Source organism: Prunus mume, linkage group LG5, assembly GCF_029339155.1.
Source record: "Prunus mume cultivar Tortuosa linkage group LG5, ASM2933915v1, whole genome shotgun sequence".
Classification (NCBI taxonomy): domain Eukaryota; kingdom Viridiplantae; phylum Streptophyta; class Magnoliopsida; order Rosales; family Rosaceae; genus Prunus; species Prunus mume.
The window spans coordinates 23,001,317-23,019,889 of NC_142702.1; the positions used below are offsets into that span (position 1 = coordinate 23,001,317).

The 18,573-nt window shown below is 36.8% G+C and overlaps 1 protein-coding gene across 1 annotated transcript; it reads left to right on the plus strand.

Moving 5' to 3' along the window:
• Positions 1 to 1,328: 1,328 nt before the first annotated feature.
• Positions 1,329 to 5,680, plus strand: ROPGAP3 (Rho GTPase activating protein with PAK-box/P21-Rho-binding domain-containing protein). The gene is made up of 5 exons (XM_008234855.2): positions 1,329 to 2,214; positions 3,366 to 3,486; positions 3,587 to 3,706; positions 4,040 to 4,270; positions 4,901 to 5,680. Exons 1-5 carry the CDS (start codon positions 1,718 to 1,720, stop codon positions 5,441 to 5,443), a joined length of 1,512 nt encoding a protein of 503 aa, XP_008233077.2. The 5' UTR covers positions 1,329 to 1,717; the 3' UTR covers positions 5,444 to 5,680.
• Positions 5,681 to 18,573: the final 12,893 nt, after the last annotated feature.

Sequence of the window (18,573 nt, forward strand, 5' to 3'; positions counted from 1 at the left end):
AAAGTCTTAACAACAGAAACATCAATCAGAAGATTTTAGGTTAACTTTTAGTTACGTCGTACGTGCTTGAAAACTAACTCCATCAAGTAATCAAGACTATTTTACATTGATAAAGGACTTAAGTCTTTATGACTAGCCTCGTATACTTGAACTTAATTTTGTTTAAAGCTGATCTTTTGTTTAATGTTGGCGTAAAGTACTCATTAACCCACAACACCAAGGTATTATTATTATTAGTAGGTTTGGAATAAGAATGGAACATGACATGTGGCCACGTGACTGGCATGGGGGTTGTCTTGCAAAATACAAAAACAGCCAGACGACACGCCATTTTCAGATACTCAAATAAATCCAAAGCATCAATTCCAAAGCTTCGTCTCATTATCCCACCGAAAAAAGATCCATACTTTGCCAATTCCCAACACCAGACGTGAATAGTGAACAGTTTTTTCATCCAATTATTTGGAACGTTTGATTGAGCAAAGAAGATGGTCGTATAGAGTGGATGAGGGAACATCCTAGGTCAAAACGAAATTGTACCACAAGCCTCTTAAGCACGTGGAATTTATGGATAACGTTTCTAGTATACCATGCATACTTGTTTTATACAACATTTGCCCAAGGCCATGAACTTCCTTAATTGCACTTCACAATTTAAAACTAGATTTAACATAACATTGTTAATGTTAATTTATGGAAAAATCAATTATCGTAATCAAGGAGAATATAGATTTTCGCTAACAGGTGTGATCAAGGCATGACGAATCTTGTGAAGTGATCAAGATGACATAGTCTCGGAAATATAATGTTAAGAAGTAAGTTGTTGATTGATGGAATTGAAGCATGATTATTAACATAAAACTATTAATTTAGAGAGCTGATTTTGTTATTCATCCTTTGTCTACTTACATTCCCTTTTATATCAATCTCTAATTGAAATTGGACTTTAAAATAATAATTAAGGTGAGGTAAATATAAATGGTTGGTTGATGGAATTGAGGCGCAATGAAATGAAATCTACCAATTCATACCAACCTCTATAGCTAGTAATAGTATGTGTGCCTCTTATTTGGTCGGCTTATACAAACCAACATAATGTTATCTTAAACACACTAGACATTTAATTTGTACTAGAATTATCCATGAAGTGATTCTTTCAAATGGATAGCTTCTTCACACACACAGCAATGGCCCCTCCACCCATCTTCACGCCTTCCTTGTTCAACATCTGTATCATTGTGTAATGAATTTTAACTTTCACTTGAGTAACTTCCAAGGCACACACTCACTCTCATATCTGGTTGTCTCGTAGTCATTTGTCACCGGCCTCTCTCTCTCTCTCTCTCTCTCAAAGCTCAAATACGCAAGAAGAATAAGAGATGCAAATCACTCGAACAAGAAGAAAAAGCAAAAAGTCTCAATCACCCTCACCACCACCACACCCTCCCTCTTCAACTTTCAACCCAAAACCCAATAATAATCACTCATCCCCCTCTTCCAAGCAACCCTCTTTCCACCTCTTCGTCAACACCAAACCCACCTCTCCTCCTCCTCACCCTCTCTCTAAATACCCAACCCCCATTTCATTTTTATATTCTACAAACACACACTCTCTCTGTTGTCTTTTAACTTTCACTCTGTTTTAGACTTTAGGCTTTTATTATCACACGTTAGTTGTTGGGTTCATTGGTTTTATTATTTTAGTTTAGAAAGCAGAATGGCCCGGCTCTTCCGATCCAAATCTTGCCATCTCGTTGGACTCACTGAGTTCAACATTGCCCCTCCGAGCCCATTTTCCCACCACCATAACAACAAAGACGTTGATGGAGAAGATGAAGAAGAGGAAGAGGAGATGGAAGAGCTGGAATATGAGGACTTGGGTTATGAAGATGAGGTTCAAAACAATCCCATGTCGACCCCATTTCTTTATCCCACAAGTAGAGCCCATGGGAGCAATAAAAGTCGAGACTTTCATGCTCATAATGGTCACCAGCAGCAAAACCAGTTTGCTGTACTGGACATTTTGGTGGCTGCTCTGAGGAAGTCTTTGATAACTTGCAGTGTGGAGAGGGATGACGTGGCTTCCTCTATCGATATCAGTTCTCCTACTGAGGTGAGGCATGTTTCGCATGTCACATTTGACAGGTTTAATGGATTTCTGGGTTTGCCCACTGAGCTTGAGCCTGAGGTCCCCAGGAAGGCGCCTAGTGCCAGGTGAGAGCTCCTTTGATCTTTTTGCAATTTTGCCTTCTTTTTAATTAATTTATTTATTTTTAATAAATTTAAAATAATTGGTTGAGGACGAATTTGTGGAATTTATGAATTGACTTGGTTATCTGGAAATTTTGGGTCTTTGGGTTGGTTTGAAGTACCAGTAGTCTGAATTTGAAAACTTTGACAGATTCAAGTTCATTCATACTTGGATTTTATGTGTGTGTTTGTGGGGGTGTTTTTCTTACTTTCTACTTCGCTTTTAATAATGAAATTGAAATTATGTTGTTCTCTTGTAGACTTCTAAATCAGTTTCTGTGATTTCTGGTCTTGTTTTGGCTTCTCTTTTGAAACTCCGCAATTTTATGTCTGGTTGGCTTGTCAAAATTGGTCTTTCTAACTCTTGGGTTCCCCTGAAAAACAAATTAACCAAGTGGCTTACTTTAAATGGGTTTTTATTTTTTATAAACACAATTGGCTTGAGTCTTGAGCAAGGTTGTGAATCCCCTTCTTTGTGTTAGTCACAATCACAACCATTACCGCTTTAACTGATCTCCTCAAGAACAGAGTTCCCCTGAGGATACTGATTTAATTTAAGTTCATATTTGGGGAGGGAATTTAGAGAGGGAAAGATGATTTGATTCTGACCTAATTAGATTGTTTCACCTTAGCGCTTATAATTTGTGGTTCCTGCCATATCATAGCTTTTGCTATTCTGCCTTGAACTTGGTTGAAAGTGTTGGTAGGCACTTAGGCAGATAAGGGAATGTAACATGGAAGGGATTTATTGTCTTTCATTTTGTTTCTATAGCGATGGGTGGAGTGATTCTAATTATCAAAGGAAACCATTTGGTCTGTTCGGTTTGCAGTAGCGAAGATTGTTAAAAACATCTTATTGAGCAAATGGATTTGCATAGGGTAGCAAACACTTGATCTTTCGGCATTGTTTATTCTTTTTGTTTTCGTGAGTAGATTGTACTAAAAAACTATCTGAAGGTAGATTTGGGAAACATGTATGTGGGTCTGGCAGATGGGAGTTTTTGTTTCAGCAGTTTGAATATATGTCTTACATCATTTCCTTGAGTCCTAACATCAATGTTTCTGTACCATTCTATTTGATTAAGGACTAATGGGATACGCTTCTTTTCATCCAGTGCAAGTGTGTTTGGGGTCTCTGCCAAGTCAATGCAGTGTTCTTATGATAATAAAGGAAACAGTGTGCCTACAATACTTCTTATGATGCAAAAGCGATTGTATTCAGGAGGAGGCCTTAAAGTAAGTTTGGTTTCTGAATTAGTAGCCAAGTTTTACTTGTATGCTTCTTTGCACTTCTAACAAAACATGAGGTGCTATTTCATTCTCCTCCTGCTTAAAGGCAGAAGGAATATTCAGAATAAATGCTGAAAATAGCCAGGAAGAGCGTGTTCGGGACCAATTGAACAAAGGTGTAGTCCCGCATGGAATTGATGTTCATTGTTTAGCAGGTTTGATAAAGGTAAACTTATTTGACATTTCTAAGAAAAATTCCTTTATTATGCGTTTGTATACATTTTGAAATACATAGCCACTGGCTCCTTCTTCAGAATGTTTAGTGTTGTTAAAAATGTTAGTGGACTTTCAGTTTTTCCTTCAATCTTTCAAATTCTTGATCTTAAATAAACCCTCTTGAATTAAACCTTTCATTCCTGTCATTTATGATATCTAAAATTATCTTTATTAACTTTGGGTTTGTGCTCCTTTTCCTTTTCTTTCTTTTGGTTGTCAACTTCTTCTTCCTCCTTTTACTAATGGGTGCTCCCCCCCCTTCTCCCCTTATTAAAACTTGCAGGCATGGTTTAGAGAGCTTCCTTCAAGGGTACTTGATCCACTCACACCAGAACAGGTGCTGCGCTGCAACACAGAAGATGACTGCACAAGACTGGTGAAGACACTTCCTCCAACAGAAGCTTCACTGCTTGATTGGGCCATCAATCTGATGGCGGATGTTGCGCAGAATGAACAGCACAACAAGATGAATGCACGCAACATTGCTATGGTTTTTGCACCGAACATGACTGAGGTTGGTAGCCTTTGATTTAAAATGGTTGTATATTGTTGTTTTACGTGTGAAATGTCTCTGGTTGCTATATGTTGTTTGCCTCAATTTTTCTTTGAAACTCTCTCCATTTTGAGTTATGGTCAAGCCTGATGGTTGTTATAGCTTTAAAGTAAGAACCGCTGCGGATGATATCCACCAGTATCTTGGAAAGATGAAATGAAATGTTGTTGTTCCTTGGCCCCCCAGGTGGGCCAAGTTGGCCGGACTCAGGACAACACATTTTAGATGGAAGGCCCTAGTTGGCCTCCCACAATAATACCTTGTTGATTACCTGATACCTAGGTCAAGTGTAGGCCTGGATTTTGGGGTTTATCAGGCCCACCTACTAAAAGATGAGTCAATCCATAACATCAAAAGATTGTTGGTCCTTGGCTATGACTTGGATCTGACAATGATTCATTGTTTTATAAAACTTAGCCAAGTTTAAATGATTCATTGTGTTAGCCAAGTTTATTCTAGCAGGGCTTCATTGTTATTCAGTTTTCTTTACTGGCGGTAATTCTGGTTGTAATGACCATATATAAGACAATCCTCTTTGTTCACAAACAAATATAAGCTTTGCTATAGACTAAACTAGAATTGTTGCTGCAGATGGCAGATCCTTTAACTGCATTGATACATGCAGTGCAAGTTATGAATTTCCTGAAGACACTGATTTTAAAAATCCTGCGTGAGCGAGAGGAATCAGCTGCAGAGGCTACACTGCATTCACCAAGCTCGAAATCTCCCAACCACAACAGTGACACTGTGTATTCATTCATGGGTGAATCCTTTGGGCAGAATCTAAATACCTGTGCCCCCAAAGGACCTGTTGATGATATCTCATTCAGGACTACCAGTTTGGACAGCCCGAAAGCTGACATTGATGAGAAACTGTGGTGCTCTCCGGTATTAAGTGACGGGGAAGATGAACTTGAGTCCAATTCACACAGCAGCATGTCTACTAAGTATGAACTCGATTGTTCCGAAAATGGATGTAGAAGTGGATATGAAGCTGGAGACTGGTTAAGTTTGAGGAAAGGAGTGCGGAAGCTGTGCAGCCACCCGGTGTTTCAGTTGAGTAAGCCAGCGAAGAATGAAAATCTTGGGATTGTAAATACTAGGGGAGGAGGAGGAGGAGAACCATGGGCATAGAAATGGGAACCTCTGTGTGAGAGAGAGAGAGAGAGAGAGAGAGAGAGAGAGATGTCTGTATTTGTTCATAATATGTTGGTTGTGGTTGGTTTGTGTGAACATTTTTATAGCATAGATGTTAGGCTTTTGGTTGATTCTCTAGTCAGATAAAAAGGTTTGGAAGGAACTAACTTGGAGGGGTAGTGAAATGGATATAACTTTGAGTGCTTTTAATAACAATGTTGGAGATTTATACAAGTGAATAAGCCTTGAAAGGATGCCACTACAGACAATTGATAATGTTAGTGAGAAATTAACACATCAAAAATCAACTACAAAAAGAGAAGAGAGTTTTGATGGGCTTACCCTTCAATAAACTACACATTTGATTGGGTTTGTGGTTTTGCCATTTTGCTCCCCAGCAGAATGAGCCCAAAACAAGGAGGCCTTTTGAAACCAAAAAAAATAAAATAAATAAAGAGGAGAAAATAACTGAGGTAGTCTCCAAGATTTGGATTATGCGAAGTGACGTCGGTAATTTAGCAAAGATCTCTTTTGACGTTAAGTATTTGATCCTCTCTCCCCAAATCTTTGACATGATTATTTTATTTTAATATGCAAAAGTATAAAACCACAATTATGCTAAAAAAATCGTGGGTATGAATTAAACACATTGATTATTATATATTATATTCTTTTAATCAAAACTTAGGCACACACCTTTTCTTACTTATACGATTTATTATATATATATATTTGTGATGAGTTCAATGCGCACTAACCTAACGTAACTTTGAATTTATTCTCATTTCAAGTGACTTTGACACTTGGCCTATTTTCTTTAAAGTTTTCATTGCAAAAGGGAAAGATGGAAAAAAGCCTCAGGATCTACTAGCTAATATAGTTATATATATTTTGATTGTCGTTGCTAACATTAAACACAGGCAGTTGGTGTTCACAATCGATATTAGTGGTTTTAGGCCCTCGATTAAGATCTCTTAATTTCCGTATATATAATAGACCCTTTGCATGCAAGTCCAAACCCAATTTCCCCCCTCACAAATCCTCCTGCATGGAAACAAGATTTTATATTTAAAAAATATCATGGATCTTACCTTAACAGTTCTTTTTGTCTATGTCATAAGTTTGAAATGATCTTTCATTATATATATACAATTATTGGGTATAAACATAATTATTAAATCAAAATGTTGATAAGTATATAAAAAAGATAGAACAAAGGCGATTGTGTGGCCTGGCTCTCTCTAATATTCCATAAATACCAAGTACTAATGTTCCACTCCAGATCCTAATTTCTTTTATTGGAAATTGCTCGCAACTTAGATGCCATTTTCAAGAGCATTTTTTTATCATTATTTTAACTCAAAATGTATCCTCACTCATTCTCAACACCGGAGATGTGTTCATATGCATAATTATAGTTTCATAAATACAAAGAAAAAAGTCAATCATGATTATGCATATGGACACATATAAAATATTAAGAATGGTAACGAGGATACACTTTAGGTTAAGTTTCTTTTCTCTTTTTAATGCCTTTGGAATGTACTTTTTTCATTAAAGGTTGTGTATGTACACTCCCTCAGAAAATTATTAGCTGGAAGAATAAACTACAACCAAAATATGGCAATGGCAGGTATACGAATAAATAACATAGGTCCTACTTTAATGTTATACCGTAGCAGGGTATGATGATGAAAAAGACGATTCCTAGACGCACAGTTTTTGGACCCTCATGCATGAATGACTGGTTGGTTTGCTGATACGTAGTAACGTAGTCCAAAAATTCTGATGATGGAGTTACTGTTTAGGTGCAAAGCTGGAGAGCCATGTTAAAGCATAATGAAAAGTGTCATTGCATATCCTGAGGCTAATGTTCAGCATTTGCCTAGGATTACTTCTGATCACAATTCAATCAAGATTAAGTTGAGCTCTCGTTTTGTTGTTTCTCCGCACTTAAGGCCTTTAAGGTTTGAAGCAATGTGGATGCAACATGAGCAATTCAATGAGTTTTTTTTCCTGATGTTTTGTTGTTTCTCCACTCTTAAGGCCTTTTAGGTTTGAAGCAATGTGGATGCAACATGAGTAATTTAATGAGTTTTTTTTTCCTGATGTTTGGGGACAAGCCGCTGGCTCAGCCTTGGACAAAACTTATCAGTTGGTTCAGCCTCTAAAAGATTGGAATGTTAATGTTTTTGGACATCTTAAGAAGCGGAAGGCCTGTTTGTTGGCTCGTCTTAATGGTATTCAAAAAGCTTTGTGCAGGGGCTCAAATATTTTTTGAGTAACTTGGAAATTTCTTTGATTGAGGAGTATAATTGTGTGCTGGAGCAAGAGGCTATGTTCTGGAAACAAAAATCCAGATTACAGTGGCTTCAGGAAGGTGATCGAAACACCATTCTTTCATCTTACTACTATTATTAGGCGGCGGAGGAATAAAATAGAGAGATTAAAGAATAATGAGGGTGTTTGGGTTGAGGAAGCTCAAGACATTAAAGGTTTGGCTATGACATATTGTTGAGGCCCAAAAATCCAAGGGGCTAAACTCAAATTAATACTTGGCCCAATATAGGTGATTGGATGCAAAATAAGCTCAATCGGGATAAAGGAGAATTTATAAGAGCCGCCAACACAAGCTACAAGCTACAAATCATGCTAAACAAGCACGTGCAGAAGGAGCCAAGAACATACCGATATTACTAAATCACGCTCACATGCTCATTCGGTGCTACTTGGCCCAACTATAGCCTATCACGGCATAATAAAACCCCAAGCACGAGCATAGAAATCATGCGCATTCTAATACCGAGCTACGTCACGAGCTTAAGTGGACCCAAGCCACAAAATTAACCGGGGCTTATTGAGAAGGTTGTGGTATGGAAGGAAACAAGCAATCAATGGGCCCATTGAGGGTTCAAGGAACGTAGGTTTCAAAGCCACTTGGGGGCTTTGGAACTCAAGCCCGTTCCTAGAACCTAAGCATATGGGTTGGCATGAAAGAGAAAAGAAAAATTGCCCCATGCTCTAGGAAGACACCAAAAACCCATCAACATGCTTAGCCCAACCCACATCAATAGAGTTAAAAGCCCTTTCCAGCAGTTTGACGAAAATTCGCTAGAAATAATAGGCCAGCAGCCCAAAAGTCACGCACAAAGCCCAGATCCAGCAGCTTGTACAAAAGCTGTCATCGTGTTCCACCCTGATAAGACTCCAAGCAAGTCAAACAAAGGGTCAAGGCAAGAACCAGCAGAAATTCATGGGTAAAGGGCAAATACCCATCAGATAAAAGGCTTCACCCATCTCCTTCCCCATTACAAGCTCTGTTTTGAAAATACTGAGAGAAAGCAAAGTGGCGCCTCACCCTTGTGGGGAGGTCCAGCTGCGTCAAACTTGTTGGAACCACAATGGTTCCTTTCCCATATGCCTTGATAAGAGAATTGCACGAAAATAGGACTAAGTAGAAGCTGCCAAGAGAAAAGGAAAAGGAAGACCAGACAAAATTAGAGCTCTTAATGCCTATAAAAGGAGACTTTTGCTACCCAGAAAAATCAACCATCCAGAGCCTGACCAAGCTTTGTCAAGCAACCTGGAATCTACTCAAGCCACCCAATCCTCTTTCTCCGTTGTTTTCTTCTTCCCCTGAGATAAAACCTTGCTAAGTTTTCCTTCGTTCTCAGTTTAGATTTGATCCTTTGTAAGAAATACATGTTGTTCTCTCTCTCTCTCAAACTGCTAAACTCGTGAAAGCTTAGCTCCCATGCCACATGCTCCTCAGGCTAAGTCATTAGCGAAATCATTACGCTTATTTGGGTGTTAGTAAAGTGATCCTGAGAGTGTTCTTTTAAAATCCCATCAGATTTTCTAAAAACTATCTTGGGAGCTTGGTTTCGAACTCAGGCATTTGGGGAATTTTACTTGTTTTCTTCTTACAGAGCCCATGCCCATTCGTCAGGCTCTGGAATAAAAAACCCCCTACACATATTTTGAGCAATTGTTTTCTCAAGAGATTGTGGAGCATAGAGACCTGACATTACCTAAGTTGTTCCCTGTTATTGATTCGGCTGATTTGGAGTTGCTTGAGAAGAAAATTGATATGGCTGAGATTAAGCGAAGTTTGTTTAAGATTGGAGGTTTGAAAGCTCCTGGTGTAGATGGGTTTCCAACTTGTTTCTATCAAGCTCAATGGAATAAATGTGCTGATGATATTTTTGCAATGGTGACTCAAGATTTTAAGAAGTGCAACATCCCTGACATGCTGAATTACACTTTAATAACTTTGGTGCCTAAAGTGCAAAGCCCCCAGTCTATGGTCCAGCTTAGGCCTATAAGCTTATGCTCTACTCTGTACAAGGTTATTTCTAAAATCCTTGTGGCTAGGTTAAGGCCTATTCTTCCTAATCTCATAAGTCCCAACCAAGTTAGTTTTGTCCCTGGACGACATATTACAGATAATATCCTTATTGCACAGGAGTTAATGCATAAATTTAAGTTGTCTAAAGGGAAAAAATGGTTTGTCGCTTGGAAAATAGACCTTTCTAAGGTCTATGACAGGTTGAATTGGCATTTTGTTGAGTATGTACTTCTTGAATTGAGGCTGCCTGCTCGGTTTGTTAAGTTGATAATGAACTGGACAAGTAGTCAATTTTGATAAGTCTGCTGTCTTCTGCTCTCCTAATACTTGTAAAGAGGTTGCTAAGGAGATAAGTTTGATTTGTGGCTCTCTTCTCACTAATGACCTTGGTAAGTATCTAGAATGCTTCTTTTGCATTATAGAATCGGAAAGCACACTTATAGTTCTTTAGTTAATAAGGTGCATAATCGTCTGGCTTCTTGGAAGAGTAAGCTCCTTTCTTTAGCTGGAAGAGCTACTTTAATTCAAGCGGTTACAGCTTTTATCCCTGTTTATGCTATGCAAACTACTAAACTTCCTGTTAGTGTCTGTAATGATTTAGATCAGCTTAATTGTAATTTCTTCTGGGGCAACAGTGATAAGAAATATAAGATCCATCTTTATCAATGGGATTTGGCTTGTAAGCCTAAAGGTAAAGGAGGTTTAGGGTTTAAAAAGACTGCTAGTATGAATCAAGCTCTTCTTGCTAAGATTGGATGGAGATTGCATTCTAAGGACAATGGTTTATGGGTAAAAATTCATGAGGCTAAGTATCTTAAAGGGACTTCTATTTTTGATAATTCTATTAGAACAAGGCAGGTTTGCTCCACTACTTGGAGGAGTATTATACATGGTATTTAGTTGCTTATGCAAGGGATGTGTTGGAGAATAGGTCGAGGAGACAGTGTAAAATTCTGGGAGGATAATTGGGTTACTAATGTCCCTTTAATGCAGTAGGCTGGAGTTCTCACCATTCATGATAGAAAATGTTATGTTTCAAGTTTTTCTAAGAATGGCTAGTGGGATATTGATAAGTTAAGAGTTGTTCTTTGTGAAGACCTTGTTCAACAGGTCATTAGTGTTCCTGTGGGGTTTTTGGGCTCTATACTTGATACTCAGATTTGGAAGGGTAGTGATAATGGCAACTTTTCTGTTAAATCTGTTTATAGTTTATTCTTTCAAGGTTGTTATACTTCTGACTCCTGCTCGAAATCCTTGTGGAGTTTAAATGTTCCTCCTAAGCTACAATACTTTAAGTGGCTGGCTTCTCAAGGCAAAATTTTATCTAATGATTAATGTGTTCGAAGGCAGTTGGCTTCTGACCCTTCGTGTGGCTTTTGTTCTTGGCCTACTGAAACTGTTCTTCACATTCTTCATGATTGTGAGCGAGCTCGATCTACGTGGAATGCTATTCGCCCTGCCTATGCTCATAATTTTTTCCACTTAGATGCTCAGCCTTGGATGAAGGTCAACGTGCTTTCCAAGGAGAAATGGAATGGTGATGTTCCCTGAAGTACTGTTTTTGTGTTTACTTGCTGGCATTTATGGTGTTGGAGAAATAAGCATGTTTTTCAGAATGAGTATACAGTCATCTTTAGTCCAAGACAAGTTATTTGTGAGGCAGCCCAAGAGTGGATTAAGTTAACTTCTAATCACACTATAAGGGTAAATAAAGTTCAAATTCATGTTGCCTAGGAGCCTCCTAGGCCTGGACAGTTCAAACTGAATGTGGATGGTTCTAGGAGAAGTGTTACTGGTTGCATTAGTGTTAGGGGAGTCATTTGTGACCCTTTTGGTGACTGGGTATGTGGTTTTGCTGTTAATCCGGGAAAAGGTCAAGTTCTTGAGGCTGAGATATGGGGTCTTTTCTTTGGTTTGAAGTTAGCAATTGAGAAGGGCATCAGTAGTCTCATTATTGAGATGGACATCTATGTTATAATTATTATATGCTTGCTCTGCATCCCTTAGCTGCATTGGTTAGGAGCTGTTGTGACCTTATGCAGATATCCCAGTTGTGCCCTTTAGCATGTTTTTCGTGAGAAGAATATTATTGCTGACCGTTTCGCTAATTGGAGTTATCAAGTGGATCTTGGGCTGTACGTGTTTGATCAGGCCCCTAGTTGGTTAAGTGCTTATCTTGTTAATGATCTGCTTGGAATTGGTCATTCTAGATTGGTTTGTTTAAACCAGTGTGTGTAGTTTGTTTCTTAGGGCTTTGCCCCCTACTTAATAAAAAGAAAAAGAAAAGGTGCCATTACATATATAGGTTATGCCGGTTAGGCACGATTGTGTGCCTACTTCCTTGCATTAATTCAAATTCGATTCTCATCCCTGTAAGTTTTTGTTGATTCTCTAAAATCTCCTTGGACTGCGGATGGGTTATTTCGGAGTGAAGTAATTGAGTTCTGGACCGGATGAGCTTTGGGTGCATAACAAAGACATCCTGCTTTAGGTGAGTTTGGTATAAGGGCGCGGATGGCAATGCGATTTGAGTTGTGGATGAATGGATTGGATGGATGGATGGTTGAATGCACTTGTGTGATCTGACTTCTCTGCAAACGATTATTGGCTAAGAGAGGAACAAGTCTTGGTTGTAAGGTTCACGGCCTGAACTACAAGGCCGTTGGATTTTTGCGATAGTTACTCCTACTCCTAAGAAAGCATCTAATCATAACCTGCCCGACTACCCCCTTCTTGCTCGGTCTGGTAATTCTTCTTCGGACTGAAATACTTCTTCGGTCACCATTTTCCCTCGTTCCCTTACCCTTTTCCTCTAGGCTATCTAATTGGCCGCTTTTAGGCATCATGCACCACCTTCCTTTTTCCCAAGAAGCCCAATACAAATATATCCAGCAAGTACAAATTTTTGGGCTGAAGAGTTTTTTGATCACCTCAGCTCAATCCGACCGACATTATATTTCAACTATACAAAATACATGGGATATTTTCATACCACAACTGAATTGAAGGGTATTTATTTATCAGACTCATCAAAAGGAGTGGTCCTGATTGGATTTGTTTTGGAATAATCAATGATATTCTAGAGAGGTGGTTAAAAGGGAATATTATCTTGTTCACAAGCAAACTCAATCAGGCGGGAAGCTGTCCCCATTTGGGTCTGTATTGTACTGATGATCAACATGGCAACTTCCAATCCAATTATAATTAATTATGGTGACAAGGAAGTGAGTGTATACAACCACTGTGTTTATGATGGATAGCGTCGTCAATATATAGTTGTTCGGTGTTTTAATTAACTTCATTGTCAAGGAGAGATAGAGAGCCGGAGAGGGACTATACCAATTGTCCCATATACATGCCTGGCTAAACTGAATAACAAAATCCAATGAATAAGTAGAGACAAAAATCAAGTAATTAAATGAAAAGTGGAGAGTGAAAAACACTTAAGGCCCGTCTGGTAATTCGGAGAATGTTTTCTAAGAATATTTTCAGAGAATGAAAATGAAAAAACTAATTTGCACTTTCAGGTTTCGAGAATGCGTTTGGCAAATTAATTTGAAAACAAATTTAGAAAATGAAAACAGTGAAAACATGTATGGTAGTACAATTTAAGAATAATAATATGTGAGCTATTTTTCAAATATATTTTTGCTAATGTATGTTCTTAAAAAAAATTAAAACAATAATAAAATTCTAATTCTAAAAAAAACCTAGACAAAGAATGTATAATTCTAATAAAAATACATCATATAATCTATGTGAGCTATTTTTCATGGAATTATGGAATTGAAAACAAAAAAAGGAAACAAAAATACAGATAAATCTTTTATGAACATTCTAATTAGTTAAAATAGTTTTTAAAAAATAAAATAAAAACAGAAGATTTATTTTATTTTTTAAAGAAACCCAACCCCATTGCACCATCTCCCTTCCCCTATCTCATGAGACAAACTCTCATGTAATGGGTATAACACTTTTTGCTATTCCCGATCAATAATGCAATGACACGTAGGATAACTTTTGAACGTATCATTGTGTAAGTGGCGGATCTAGAAATTCGTCAGGGGCGGGGCAATATTTAAAAGACTAAAAGCAAAAATAAAAATAAAAATTCAGATAACCAATTACCCTTATAATTTAAATAATACCAAAGTTTTGAAAGGAAGGTATAGGTGTAGATGCTAAGTAACTTTAGTCCCGCAAGATGAAGCGTAAGCCTTAAAGCAATGATGAGTAAGCTTTTTGAGAAGAAAAATTATAAATAATAAAATATAATGAAACTAAATCAGTAAATCTGATTAAAGCTTCATATTCAATTAAATATAAGTAATAAATATAATAATAAATTTCGAAACCTAATATTATCCAATTAGTTATACAATTGAAATAGAGTAGGATGATTCCTAAATTGACAGGAGGGTTAGGGCTAAAGATACATGCGGTTGAGAAAAAAAGAATTTGGGGTTTAGTGTGATTGTATTGGGAGGAGGGAGAAATAGATTTGGAAAAAGGAAACGACAAAAAAAGGTTTTAAAATAACAATCAAAACGCACACTTTTATTAAAACCCAAAGGTGAACACAACGACATTGTTTAAGAAAAAGAAAGGGTTCAGAAATCATCTTCTTCCTCACGCAGCAGGTTCTTCTTAGCCCAACCAACACCTTCAAACAGAGCAGAAGGGGCAATCTTTGCCACTTCCAAAGTGTTTTCCAGCAAGAGGAGGTGCAACTGCACCTTCTTGCGCTTATGTGATCCGCCACTGATTGTGTTATTGGCCAAGGATAGCAAAATATTGATATCCCTGTTACATGTAAATATTTTTGCTATTGGAGACGTCATCGTCTCTCTCTCTCTCTCAATGGAAAATGAAAATGGGATCCCAAAAACGTAAACCAATGGGCCCTTAGCTTACCATAGAAAACGATGTCGTCCTAATCAATTATGGTATTTGTTTAGGGCAAGCTGTCCTAATCAATTATGGTATTGGTTTAGGGTAAGCTAGATCTAGCTATAGAACGTTATATTGCACATGTAATTATGGTATTTGTTTGAAGGCATGATATGAAAGTGGTATCCTTTTCAAAGGATTCTATTTTTAATACTGTTGTTGTGGTCCTATTTTGATTGGACATGACAAACAAAGCCTATCGATCCCTAAAAGTGTCCACAATTTGGCCATCCTTCATATATTAAAAAAAATTATCTATATACATGCTAGTTAAGTGTGTATTAATTTAATATATTATCCCTCTCTTAATAGGAAATTCTATAAAAATAATAAATAATAAATTCAAACCATGAATTAAACAATAAATATATGCACAACATCTCTGTTCCATAAAATTAATTCCTTGGTTGGCAACTTGGCATGGGAAGAAGAAATAGCTATTAGCTAGGCTGCCGGCTGCAGGCTGCAGGCTGCATGCATGTTCCTCTAATCGAAATTCTTATCAATATCCTGGAAATGACGTTTTGTATTTCTCTCTAAAATCGTTCTTTCTTAATTTAAAGAGCAACTCTTCCATCTATTGGAAAACGTTGCTAGAGCTTGCTCGTTCAATGAAGAAACGATTATCGTAATTGGAATACATTGCAGAATAATATCGCATATAAAAACAGTCATTGAAAGTAACCATATATAAAACATAGTTTTAAGAATGTAAATTAAACATATACAGTTCGTAGTACTGTGAATCAATAAAAATTAATATTTCTGACGATTTTATATTTAAATGTAAAAATAAATGGAATAAACGTTTAGCATGTGGCACTGTGCAAGTTTTTCAGTTCATGGTTAAACTCTTTTTTTTATGTATATGGAATGGAGTGCCTTTCAATGCCTTTCAAAGTAATAATAATAATAATAATAATAACCAAAAAGTAAACATACAGCGAGCAACTTTCTTAAGTTGTACGGCACTTTCGATTTTATACTACGAACATGGATAAAACCAGTCACCAAGTGTTGATTTGATCACGAAAGCCACCATTGAAATTAATATAATAAGCAACACGAGTAAGCACCCAACTCAGTATTATATATTAGCATGTTTTTCCTCGTGCTGTAAAATCTTATTGGTTAAAATTTTCCACCCACTAAAATACGTCAATTCTGCTTTGATTACTTTGCACTAACATATATTAACCATATATATTTTGTCGCACCAAATTAAAAACCAAATGGACATTAGACAGTGATACAAAGATATGCATGGACGTTAGTATTTGAGACATATGCATATCAATTTTTTTAAAAAAAAATTGGAAATCTTGACGGCATGAGGGGACTTTATTTATAACTAAAATTCAAAGCATAAAGGCATTCTTAATAAAGTCAGGGGCACCCCAATCCACGTTACAAGATGCACGCAAGTTAGAGCAAACTTAATTAACTTTTGCGCTACTTCATTTGCTCTTTATAAGACCCTAATAAAAATGTGGCACATTGTTTCTCTATTTTTCTTTTTTAAATACAAATGATAGTCTAAACCGCAGAGAAGGGAGTTCATTTCTCTATCTCAATTTTTTATAAATTTTTTTAATCAATACCATTTTTAACTGTGTTAGACCCCATTTCTCTATCTCAGCAAACAATAATTGGGTTCATTTTCCTTTCATAAATAGGGTAGGCAATTTCATCCCCATGGGGCGTAATAGTACGTACTTGGAAGATCCAAGTGTCTATTTAACTAATAAGTAAATTTAGGTTTTAGTCATAAAAAATTTTCACTTTTGGAAAAAACCAAAGCTTTTTTAAAAAACACAGAAAAACCTCTCACCTTCAAATTAAAGACATCAAATATAAAGGATTCCTTAAGAAATCCAAAAATAAATAAGCAATTGTGTCCCTTTTGACTTCTTTTAAAAAATTTCTCTTTCCTTTTGTTTTTTCCAAAGTCTCCCGTGCATTTCATTTATGAATCATTATGATGATCTGTCTCCTTCTGTTAAGCATACAATGACGAGCATGTGAGATGTCAACACTATAATTTCAGAATTTTAATTTTTCCGCAGATTTATTTATGACAAATATATGAATTCCTCCTTGGCCTAGCTACTAAATGCTTGCATGGCCCCCACCAATATCAACTAGGTATATCAAGTTTTAATTTCTGCCTATAGCTAAAAAAGATGGGTAGCTCAACTTCTTGCATGGTAGTTGAGTTGGCAGGCTCAGAGGGTTCTGTCTGATCGCTAAGGCATTGCCCACATGTCGATTAAACTTGTCCAATTATTTACGTGTCATTATCTGCAATGGACAAATTAAGCCCCCCTTCCAACTATACGACGAGCCATCTCTGATTTTCCTGAACTTCTCATAAGAAAGAAAAAGAAAAAATAATCTAAGAGAGTTTTATTCTAAAAAAATTCATTCCGCGAATCAAACGAACTCAAAAGACTTTGATATTCAAGAACAAGTTCAAAATGGAATTATTACTGAGGTGGTCTGGTTCGTCAAGCACAATTAAATGAAGATTTTCTTCTTTGTTTCTTTCCCATAAAACAATTAAATAAAGAATGTAGTTGCGTGTGGATCTCGAACGTACTTGTCATTTTGTTTATTGGTGGGGCATGGGCATACGAGGTTAAGTTTCATGTTAAATAATGGAACAGTTAAATACAAGAATTAGGCACAAGATCAACATGCTTAATTAAGTCTGTCAGAATCCAAAAATAAATAAATATATTAAGTCTGTCAGTTCAAGAGACATACGTGTACAAACTAATACACTAGTTTTTCAATCACACACTGTAAATTAGTTTAGTTTAACAAATGCAATGATTCCCACTAAAATAGATTTTAAAAACTTTGAAACAAATAGATTAACGAAGTTGTGTCCAACCGGTTTTCAAATTCTAAATCCACCACTGTTCCACTTTATATATAATAAGCTTATGAACAAAGAGTAACAGACTGGATGATGAGTTATGGGTTATTAGAAAATGTCGAGAAAAATTAGTTTTAAGTAACGAATTTTTCTTTTTATAATTTGATGCACAAAATGAAGTTAAATATCATGTAAAATGTACGTAATAACATTCGTGCTTGTTTAAGTTAGGCAATCCTTTTGGAACACAAACGCTTGTAAGTACTTCCTACATCATGTAATACGGCACATGAACTACTCATTCGGATTCATTTCATGATCCAAAATGTCAATTTATTAAGTTATCGTAATTCCAATTGTTAGTTCTTCAGTGATGGAGTTTTTCTAAATTAAAACCTTTTATCTGATAAAGGGAGGGAGTGAGTTTTATATATAAACTTTTCAACTTATTGAGGGGGAAAAAGGGGACACCTGAAAAGACCTAACAGGGAAAAGATATGATCTTGGCCCTAAACCGTACGTTATGCATGTGCAGTTGCCCTGTTGATATAGTTCCATCACTGTAGATATGGCCCCAAAGCTTTGCTGGTCCTTTTTTAACCAATGTCTATATATGAAGAGAATTTTCATATATTTATATCCTTCACTTTCAGGCCTAGATATGTGTGTGTCTGCGTGAGAAAGAGACAGTACTGTGTGTGGTTTTATGCATGTCAGATCTAGAGTGTCGTCGTTTTACCTGAATTTGCATCTTCCTCCCTGAATGTAGTTTGTGGATATCGTATGGTCATCTTCTTGGCGACTTGTTGGTCCATATCTAGAACAACATCTTCCCCGCGCCCCCGCCCCCGACCGTAGCCAGAATTAACATAAAATAGATCTTGATATGATCTTGTCATACGGACTGCAAAAGTAAAATTGTGCAATAATAAGTTAACTTTTGTAAAT